The 10,305-nt window shown below is 51.8% G+C and overlaps 1 protein-coding gene across 1 annotated transcript; it reads left to right on the forward strand.

The window, feature by feature from the left end:
* The first annotated feature begins 1,165 nt into the window (after nt 1-1,165).
* Nucleotides 1,166-9,461, forward strand: ZFAND2A (zinc finger AN1-type containing 2A). Its single transcript, XM_032259870.1, has 5 exons — nt 1,166-1,441; nt 2,686-2,785; nt 3,191-3,285; nt 4,784-4,915; nt 9,132-9,461. Exons 2-5 carry the CDS (start codon nt 2,731-2,733, stop codon nt 9,285-9,287), a joined length of 438 nt encoding a protein of 145 aa, XP_032115761.1. The 5' UTR covers nt 1,166-1,441; nt 2,686-2,730; the 3' UTR covers nt 9,288-9,461.
* Nucleotides 9,462-10,305: the final 844 nt, after the last annotated feature.

The following is a 10,305-nucleotide window of genomic DNA, read 5'->3' on the forward strand; positions in this document are numbered from 1 at the left end:
CATGATGGCGCACACCTGTAGCCCCTGCTACTCAGGAACCTGGGAGGTGGTGGCTGCAGTGAGCTGTGATCATCCCAGTGCCCCCACAGCCTGGGCCACAGAGGGAGACCGTGTCTAAAAAACAACAAAAAAGAGTGTGCCTACTTATGCCTGTCCTTACCTGATTGGGGGTAGTCTCTATTGATCTGGTCCTGTTGGCACGATGTTTTTTGGGTTTGAGGGAGGGTCTGCTCTGTCGCCGAGGCTCTAGTGCAGGGCACATTCACAGCTCACTAAGGCCTCCACCTCCCAAGAAGCCTTAGTGCATGCCATCGTGCCAGGTTAATTTCTTATTTTTGTAGAGACAGGGTTTCACCATGTTCACCAGGCTAGTCTTGAACTCCTGACCTCAGGCGATCCTCCCGCCTCGGCCTCCCAAAGTGCTAGGATTACAGGCGTGAGCCACCATTCTTGGCCCAGCTATTTTTTTTTTTTTATTTCTGCAGAGATGGGGTCTCACTATGTACAGGCTGGTCTCCATTTCCTGGGCCCAGGGCCTCCTCCTGCCCAGCCGGGTTGCCTGTGAAAGGCGGGACAGGGGTCTTCCCCAGGCGGAGCCACGTATGTGTAGGACGCTCTGTGCAGCCACCGCGACCCTGGGCAGAGTCAACCCCACACGGCCACATAACCGAGCAGCGGGCGGGGGCAGCGGCGGTGAAATGGGAAATGGTTAAACTGGGTGCTGGGGACATTGACATTTTCGGTATTATTCTTGAAGCTTTTCTCTAAGTTTGAAATTAAAAACTGGTTGTTTTGAGATAGAGGCCTCCTGGGACCCGCAGGATTGGGAACCGTGGGTGGGTGCGCGAGTTTGAGTAGGGGAACGCCGATGTGCCGCTGGGCCTCCCCACTCAGGCCTGCCTCGCGCTTCTGCCCCGCGGGACCCTGGCCACAGCCGTGACTCAGCTTCTCCGCTCCCTGCCCGCGCGGCTGCGGTTGCGCGGAGCCTCCTCACAGTGACTCAGCACGCACGCCGCCTGCGAGAAGCGCCCGGACGCTTCCAGAAGGAAAGCGGAGGGGCGAAGAGCGGGTGGATCTGCAGGGCGCGGAAGGACGGGATTGGCCGGATGACTGGTGACGTACTCGGGACGCGCCGGTGCCGCCGGGCCGCGGCCGGATGGGACTGGCCAGTCTGAGGGTTACGTTGTCGGGGCGCGCCCGGAAGCCGCAAGGCCGAGGCGGCTCGCAGATCGCAGTGCTGCGGATAAATGGCCGTGGGCTGCGGGCGGCGAGATGTCGCGTTCTGCTGTGAGCTTGGGTCTGCGTCCTGCGGCGTCTCGGTGCGTGCGTCGAGTCTCTTTTGGCTTCGCTCCCCGGAGCCGACTGCAGAGGAGGACACCTGCGTGTCCGTCTCCGTCTTCCGCTGCTTCCCGCAGCTGCCTGGGTCCCAAACGAGAGCCAGGTACGGGGCCGACGTTGCGCCGCCTCCGGGGACAGGGCGTGCCTGGGGGTCCGGCCTGTCTGCTGGGGGTCCGGCCTGTCTGCTGGGAGTCCGGCTGCCGAGAGTCTAGGCTGTCTGCTGGGGGCCGGGCCTGCCTGGGGTCAGGCTGCTGAGGGTCTGGCCTGTCTTTTGGGGGTCCCGCTGCCTGCTGGGGGTCCGGCCCGTCTGCTGGGAGTCAGACGTTTGCCATATGTTCCAGGCACAGGGGACAGCCCAGGAGGTTGAAGAGAGCCGATGGGAAGGTCAGGAAAAGGCCCCGGGAGGGCTGGTGGGTGCTAAATCATGGAGCCAGGAGACCTCATGAGCCCCTTGATTCTCTTTCGAGTGCAGTAGTTTCACCAGCTGTCTGCCTGTTTTCCATTGTGAGTTAACAGCTTGGCTTCTCCCTGATCAACTCTAGGTTGATGTCATCCTAAGACTCAATGCCTAAGGGAGTTGGAGAGGCGAGGAACAGACTTAAATCTCTGGATAGTGTAGTCAACTAATGTGATTTAGCACCAGATTTAGTTGATTAGCATCAACTAATGTGATTTAGTAACAGAGTTTTGTTTATATCAACAAGTATATTGATAAAATTGTGACTTGAAATTCACAAAGGTCGTAATTTTCACTGGCAGCTGTGTGAATTGAATATCGCCTCCTCAGTAGGAGTTGAAATAGAAACCTGGGTCCAAGGTGAACTTCATAGACTAGAAATTTAAAGGACTAAAAAGGAATCCGTTTCTCCTAATGGGGTTGATTACGAACGGCTGAGACCTGCTATTTGTACTGAAACTCCCACTGAATGCTCCCCACACAACTGTTTATTGATTTTTTTCTCCCCCACCCCTCCCGACGGAGTTTTGCTCTAGTTGCCCAGTCTGGAGTGCAATGGCGCGATCTAGGCTCACCGCAACCTCCGCCTCCAGGGTTCAAGCGATTCTCCTCCCTCAGAGTCCTGAATAGCTGGGATTACAGGCATGTGCCACCACGCCCTGCTGATTTTTTGTATTTTTATTAGAAACAAGGTTTCTCCATGTTGGTTAGGCTGGTCTCGAACTCCCGACCCCAGGTGATCCGCCCACCTTGGCCTCCCAAAGTGCTGGGATTACAGACATTAGCCATGGTGCCCGGCCTGTTGACTTTCATTAGCTGTAATTAAATTGTAAATCCTGGTGACTGAAGGGCAGTCACGGCTTTCCTCCTAACTAGTCTAATTCCTGTAGGTGATATTTAACTCTGCCATCTGCGTTTTGAACACTGTTCTCATAATGGAGTTTCCTGATTTGGGGAAGCATTGTTCAGAAAAAACTTGCAAGCAGCTAGGTAAGTACTTTTTAGAGACTTAATAGAAAGTGGTATTTCGTTGGGGGAAAGCTGGCTGTTATATGAATTAGCTGATAATTGTGTCTTGGCCTTCCTGGCTTTTCAGGATTAGCAACTGCACTGGTACAGGGTCTGTTGGACATTCAGCATCCACCAGCAGGGGTGTGGGGGTGCAGGCAGGGCTGAGTGGATCCAGGGTGCTGCTTGAATATTTGTGATGCCACATGAATTGGGATCTCTCTCTAGAAGACAGCCCGATCCCAGGATTGTTGTCTCGTGTGTGACCGTAAAGGACATCTAATCTCACAGGCTTGAAGCATTTAATATAGGTAAACACTTTCATAGAACCATCTAGAATTATTTTGTTCCAGCCTTTAAAACACTTCACTGTTTTTTGTTTTTTAGATTTTCTTCCAGTAAAATGTGATATGTGTAAACAAGATTTCTGTAAAGATCATTTTATATATGCTGCACATAAGTGTCCGTGTGCATTCCAGAAGGTAATTCATCATCCTTTGTTCAAAAGATTCTTCTCTTCGCTGTCTAAAGCTGTGCTGTCCTGCTGGGACAGTAGGCACTACCCATGCATGGCTAACTCAGTGGAAATTAAATTTTAAAATTTAGTTTCTCAGTCCCACTGGCCATGTTTCAAGTGACTGCTGTGTTACAGTACAGAGGAGCATTTCTGCCATCTGTTGGACGGCTCTCCGACAACTGAGATTTTATTTTCAGGGACTCATGGAGTCACTTGCTTATAAGCTTATGTTCAAAGCTTACTTTAGATGTTCAAATACTTGGTTCCTTCGATCCGTTACACCATGGCTGTGTCTTCACCGGATGCAAGGAAGGTTTTAATATTTGACTTGGAAGCCAATCAGGAAAGCAGTAAATATGCTTACTTAGTTGAATAGCAGCGGCCTTGACATGGTATTTAGGTGATTCCCAGAGTCCACAGTAGAAACGAAAAGAGGACTCTAAGACAAAGGTTTGAGACGTCTGTTGTTGACTTTTGAGATGGTTCCCAGCCCATGTTCACTTTGTCTCTGGATGGGTCACAGGTCATTTTAGTGACCTCTGCTACTTTACTCTGGTGACGGGAGTAATGTGGGTGACCTAGCATTCTGTGCTTTGACCAGTGTTGGCCAGGGTCTGACCCTTCAGCCTTTTTTAGGTGATCATGGTGGGTGGGAGGGTGACTCACATCCCTGTGTTTACCAGGCATGGATGACTAAGCCAGACTGCCTAGTGTGTCTTCCGGCTGGAGACCATTTACTGATGCTTTATATCTTCATTTGGCCAAATGTGGGTGCACCACCTGTGACTCTGCCAGCTCAGGCTGCAGACAGCAGGCCCTGTGATTCCGTGATCACCTGCCACCCGTTTGATACATGATGCCACCTCAGTTTTCTCATTGACCATTTCATCACCACCTGTCCTGGCTCAGGTTTTTAGCTGTGCTGGGCCTTCAGCTGTTGGGTGGTCATCCCCTCTGAAACCCCCACAACCTTGGCCTGCAGCCAGTGACAGTCATTAGTATCTGGGAGCTCTCCCCCGTACACGTGGCCTCATCTAGGCATGAGCAAGGGGTAGAGGTCTCGGGGGAAGCCACAAAAGAATCAGACAGTTGATGAGTGAGGGGAGTCGGAGGGTCTTTGTGGTTGGTGTTTCCCTCCATTGTCTCCCCTTTACGGGCATCAGGGCAGGCTCCCCTCTCACCTGGGCAGTGCCATCCTGGGGTGGCCCTGGTTGATTTCTGCAGTCAGCTGAAGTCCATTCGTTGAAACTTTCTCTAGACTCTTCAGGGCAGCTGATGCTTACATTCTAGAGATGCCACCGCTAATCCGTGATGCCAACAATGCTTTGTTCTGGGAGGGCGTGGGAGCCCGGTGTTTGTACTCTATTTGTGTTTAAGTATGCCACGCAAGAGTACCCATTTAAAGATTTTGTGAGTTTAGGTTGTCTGAGTCTCAGATGCCATCTCACCTTTGTTATTTTTAGGATGTTCAGGTCCCGGTATGCCCACTCTGTAATATCCCCATCCCAATAAAAAAGGGACAGGTCCCAGATGTGGTGGTTGGCGATCACATGGATCAAGACTGTGGCTATCATCCTGGGAAGAAGAAAGAGAAGGTAAGGACAGAGTCCGGGTCGGTTCCTTCACTGTGAAGGCTTCTTTTTCCTTGGGAAGAGTCAGTTTTCTAACTGAAAATTAGTCCCAATAGTTCATTTACAAAGTAGAGTCCTTACGCTGTATTGTCCCTGCCCTATGCTACGAGTGGAGTGAGTTTTTAGTTTTATAAATGTTCTTTTAAGGGATCCCGGGTCAGGTTTGTTTTTCTTTACTGGAATTGACTGGTTTTCCTCCTTAGATGGATTATTCACCTGGCTTTCTAGATCCATTCTGTTAATGTGTGTTTATTTTCTAAGCTCCTCCTAGTAAAATGGAAGAAGATATAAAATTGTGTTCTTGCTTTGGTGCCATCAGCGTTTTTTTTATTAAAGTTTTTCACTTGTTCATTAGTAGTAAAGCCTGTTAGGAAACACAGCAGGCCCCAGTTCCCTGCGGGCCCCCCCAGCCTTCAGCTCTTAGACAGCGGTGTGTGTTTGTGGTGTCCGCTTTTTCCCGTGTAAATGTTGTCACGTCCTGAGTCTGTCTTGCTTGCTCTCTGGCCACAGGCATTCCCTGTCCACCACAGGGACGCTGAGAATTTCCTCCAAAGCCATTTCCCACACTCGTGCACCCACCTCCCTGTAGAGTTGGGCTGTGCTTTTGGGTGGGTGATCCAGGCCTCTCTTACCTTCAGGACAACAGCCTAGAGATTCCCTTTGGGTTTTTTTTTGTTTTGTTTTGTTTTTGCTTTTTGTGTTTTTATTTTGAGACAGGGCCTTGCTCTGTCGCCCAGGATGGAGTGCAGTGGTGGGATCTCGGCTCACTGTAGTCTGGACCTCCCGGGCTCAAGCTATCCTCCCACCTCAGCCTCTCTGGTAGCTGGGATGACAGGCATATATGCCACCACGCCTGGCTAATAAAAATTTTTGTAGAGGTGGGGGTCTCACTATGTTGCCCTGGCTGGCTTCTCTTGAGGGATCCAACTTTCCTGCATTTCTCAGGGTAGAGCTGAGTTCCGTATTCTGTGTTCTTCTTTGTTCCTTATTTTGGCGGAAGTCCATCCTTTGGTTGCTTCCTGGGAGGGAGACGGGGAGGTCAGTCAACCCCATACATCTCTGTGGGTCTTTATCCTCTGCTTCACTGTAATGAGCTGCTTGGGTCTGAGCATCCTACTGTTGAACTCTTCCTGGGACATCTGCCCTGACTTCAGAGTTCCCATGCCATCCTGACCTTGGTCCTCAGTGGGGCCCGTTTTGTGACAGCTTGCAGGAGCTTCTCCCTGTACCAGAGTTGGAAGGGTCACACCAGACTCCTGTCCTGCCATAGGTCTGTCTCCTATGTGTTGGGCACACAGTGGACCCCTCCTGGATTCTGGAACATTCTCTTGGTTTCTTTGGTTTCCTCTGCTCTTCTCTCTCCCCTGGGAAATATTTTTTTTTCTTTTTTATTTTTATGAGAACGGAGTTTTGCTCTGTCACCCAGGCTGGAGTGCAGTGGTGTGATCTCTGCTCACTGTAACCTCCACCTCCCGGGTTCAAGCGTTTGTCCTGCCTCAGCCTCCCGAGTAGCTGGGACTACAGGCACATGCCACCACACCTGGCTAAATGTTGTATTTTTAGTAGACACAGGGTTTCACTGTGTTGGTCAGGCTGGTCGTGAGCTCGTGACCTCGTGATCCGCCCGCCTCAGCCTCCCAAAGTGCTGGGATCACAGGTGGGAGCCACCACGCCTGGCTGAGCTGTTGGGGTTTTGATTCATAAGCGGGGCTGCTTTTTGGCCTCTCTGCCTGTTGACAGTTTGTCTTTCCCACATCTGTTAAGTCCCCGTTTGTCCACGTCATTCTTAGCTTCTGAAATCTTGCTGCTGTCTTCATTGTCATCGTCTCTGCCCTTGTAGGTTTATCCTTTTCCAAAAATCTTTTCTGTGGCTTTTATGGTATTTCAGGAGGGGCAGGACCAGGATGTGTGTTGAGATCCCACCTCTCCTCCCCACTGCTCAGCCTGGTGTCTCTGGAGGCGCACGTCCGCTTCCTTCTGTGCAGTGCCCATCCCGGGCTGTCCTTCCCAGGGATTGCGTGCCCTCCTGGGTCTGGGCAGGGCCGGCTCCACCTCCCCTTCACCGAGGCCCTGCTGGTTCTTGCAGTTCTTCCTAAGGCCTGCGGACCTTCAGGACTTCAGGCACAGTGCCGCCTCCTTCCTTTTGCTCCTCAGCATAAGCCTGTAGGCTCTGCTGGCTTTTCCAGGAGCTTCTCTCTCTGTTTCAAAAAAAAAAAAAAAAAGAAAAAAAGTTTTGCTCTGTCACCCAGGCTGGAGTGCAATGGCAGGATCTCGGCTCACCACAACCTCTGCCTCCCAGGTTCCAGGGATTCTCCTGCCTGAGCCTCCCAAGTATCTGGGACTACAGGCACCTGCCACCATGCCCGGCTAATTTTGTAGTTATAGTAGAGATGGAATTTCTCCATGTTGGTCAGGCTGGTCTTGAACTCCTGACCTCAGGTGATCCACCAGCCTCAGCTTCCCAAAGTGCTGGGATTGGAGGTGTTAGCCACCGTGCTGGGCTCAAGAAGCTTCTCTAGGGAACTGGCTGCTGTCAGGCTTGATCCATTCCTAGTCGTGGGTCCTGGTCGGTGGTTACCAACTATCTTAGTATATGATGTTCAATACTTGACAGTTATATCACCATAAGCCAAGTAACTCTTTCAGCCTCAAACATGGAATAAAATCAGTGTTCCTTAGTCTGCCACACAAAACCCTCTGTATGGAAGCTCGCTCCAGTCCTCCCTTTCTGACCCCGTCTAGTTCCTGCTGCTGTGGCTGTGCCTGGGTCCCTCAGCCTTTGGAGATCTCTTGAGCCTCTGAGACATAGCAGCTCTCCCTGGTGCACCCACTTCTCCCACACAACACAGCCTCCCTTGCTGGGGGCTCACCCAGCACTGCCCCAAGGCCCCCAAACAGGTGCACCCTCCTGGCAGCTTCTGGCCCACTCTGCCCCTGCCCTTGAGGCAGGCACCGTCTGTGTTCTGCCTGCGTCTCTGCACAGGCCCCTCCTGCCTGGTTGCTCAGCGTGGCTGTGCCTGTCTGCCTGCCTGCCTTGGCCGGAGGGCCACCCCTGGCTGCTGGACCCTGTCCCCACTTTCCACCTTCCCCTCTCGGAGTTCTGAGTGTCTAGAAATTTATATTGCCACCTACCCCTTGCCACCAAAAAATAAAAAAAATAACCGGTGGGTACAGGGACATGATAGATGTTCCCTTGATGAGGACAACCTCCACTGTCCCAGAGCTCCCGGAGCTGGTGCCTCTGTGGGGCTGCCTGTCACACCTGTACTCGGCCTCCTTCCCTCCTGGGTACCTGCGTCCCTGTTGCTTCTCTCTTGTCCTCCCAGCAGCACCTCTGAGCCATGTTCACAGGAACCCCCAGCTTCAATGCCGGCTTGCGTTAACCACTTGTTAAAGTTTCTGTCTCCTTAGTGTTCTTCCTTTGTTTTTTTGGTTTTTGGGTTTTTGTTTTGTTTTGTTTTTTGAGACAATTTCACTCTGTCACCAGGCTGGAGTGCAGTGGTGCAATCTCGGCTCACTGCAGCTTCCACTTCACAGGTTCAAACGATTCTCATGCCTCAGCCTCCCAAGTAGCTGGGATTACAGGCACCCGCCACCCCGCCTGGCTAATTTTTGTATTTTCAGTAAAGATGGGGTTTCTCCGTGTTGGTCAGGCTGGTTTCAAACTCCCTGACCTCAGGTGATCCACCCGCCTCGGACTCCCAAAATGCTGGGATTACAGGCGCGAGCCCCGTGTTCCTCTTCTTGCCTGCACAAAGATGGTCAAACGAAATTTGGCATCTATACTCTGTGCAGACAGGAGCTGCATCTAGTTTAAATGTGAATGTTGTTACTGGGGGCTGTTAAAGAATTGCTTATTAAGGTCAGCACATGACTCACACCTGTAATCTTAGCACTTTGGGAGGCCAAGATAGGAGGGTCACTTGAGGCTGAGTTTGAGACCAGCCTGGGCAACATGGCAAGACCCCATCTCTACGAAAATAAACAAAATTAGCTGGACATGGTGGTGCGCACCTATAGTACCAGGTACGAAGAAGGCTGAAATGGGAAAATCGCTTGAGCCCAGGAGGTTAAGGTTGTAGTGAGCTGAGATTGAGCCACTGCACTCTGGCCTGGGCGACACAGGGACACCCTGTCTCCAAAAAAAGAATTGCTTATTGAAGTCATTTTGCTCTCTCAGATTTTTACATACCGGTGCTCAAAAGAGGGCTGCAAGAAGAAAGAGATGCTGCAGATGGTGTGTGCCCAGTGCCACGGCAACTTCTGTATCCAGCACAGACATCCCCTGGACCACAGCTGCAGGCACAGGAGCCGCCCCACCATCAAAGCCGGGTGAAAAGAGACTCAGCTGTGATGGCGCTGGCTCGGAACACATGGTATTGTACGTGGAACCAGCTTAGACTCTAAAGTGGGGAGTGGAGCGACACCGAGCACCGTCCCACACTGAACTGCTCATCTGAACTGTTTGTTGGGTAGATGGGAATAGAATAAAATTGAATGCTGAAGTTGATTCTAGTGTTTGCATTACCCATGGCTACCTTCACCAAGTACTACAGACTGGGCAGCTTAAACCACAGAAATCAGTTCTTTCACAGTTCTGGAGGCTGGAAGTCCAGGAGCAGGGTGTCAGCAGGGCCAGCCCCTTCTGAGGCCTGCGGGGAGCGTCGGCTGCGTCTCACCAGTGTCTTGGGGTTCGTTGGCCGTCCTTCACATTTGGGGCTCATGGACACACAACCCCCGTCTCCTCCTCCATCTTCACATGGTGGTCTGTGTGTCCTGACTTCCCCTTTCTGTAAGGACACCAGTCATATGATCCCACACTCATGACCTTCTAACTGGATCATCACTGGAAAGACCCTGTTTCCATATGAGGTCACACTCTTGAGGGGCCGAGGCTAGGGCTCTAGCGTGTCTTGTGGGGACACGAATCAGCGCATAATGCCAAGTCAGGTAGTATCTGTGTGGCAGATTTGACATTATGTGTTGAATCATGTCCATCCCTGGGCTGGGCCGCAGGTAGATGCCTACCCGCAGGAAGCCATGTGGGTTCTCACAGTCAGCACACACAGGCTGAGCAGGCACCCACCCATGCTGTCTGTGTAGGTGTTCATCCATGACAGCCTCTTAACCCAAGCTGTTGGGAGATTTCCACACCCTGGCTCCTGGCAGGCTGGCCCAGTGACTCAGGTACTGGCTCACACGGCTCGTGTTACGTCTGTGGGGTGCTGCAGCTCTTGGCTAGTGAACATGGAAAGGTTGCTGTGCGTAACAGCAGTAGGACCTGATGCTCTAGTGGTGTGACTCCATCAGGATGGATAATGTGTAACCACATGGTGGGACATGATACTCCAGAG

This window comes from Sapajus apella, unplaced genomic scaffold (genome assembly GCF_009761245.1).
Source record: "Sapajus apella isolate SASKATOON/1434 unplaced genomic scaffold, GSC_monkey_1.0 scaffold112, whole genome shotgun sequence".
Lineage (NCBI taxonomy): Eukaryota > Metazoa > Chordata > Mammalia > Primates > Cebidae > Sapajus > Sapajus apella.

Bases quoted from the DNA above. Each gene is read 5' to 3' on its own strand.
- ZFAND2A (XM_032259870.1), top strand. From the start codon at position 2,731: ATGGAGTTTCCTGATTTGGGGAAGCATTGTTCAGAAAAAACTTGCAAG. The intron at 3,286-4,783 runs GTAATTCATCAT...TGTTATTTTTAG, and splicing joins GTCCGTGTGCATTCCAGAAG to GATGTTCAGGTCCCGGTATG. The intron at 4,916-9,131 runs GTAAGGACAGAG...TTGCTCTCTCAG, and splicing joins CTGGGAAGAAGAAAGAGAAG to ATTTTTACATACCGGTGCTC.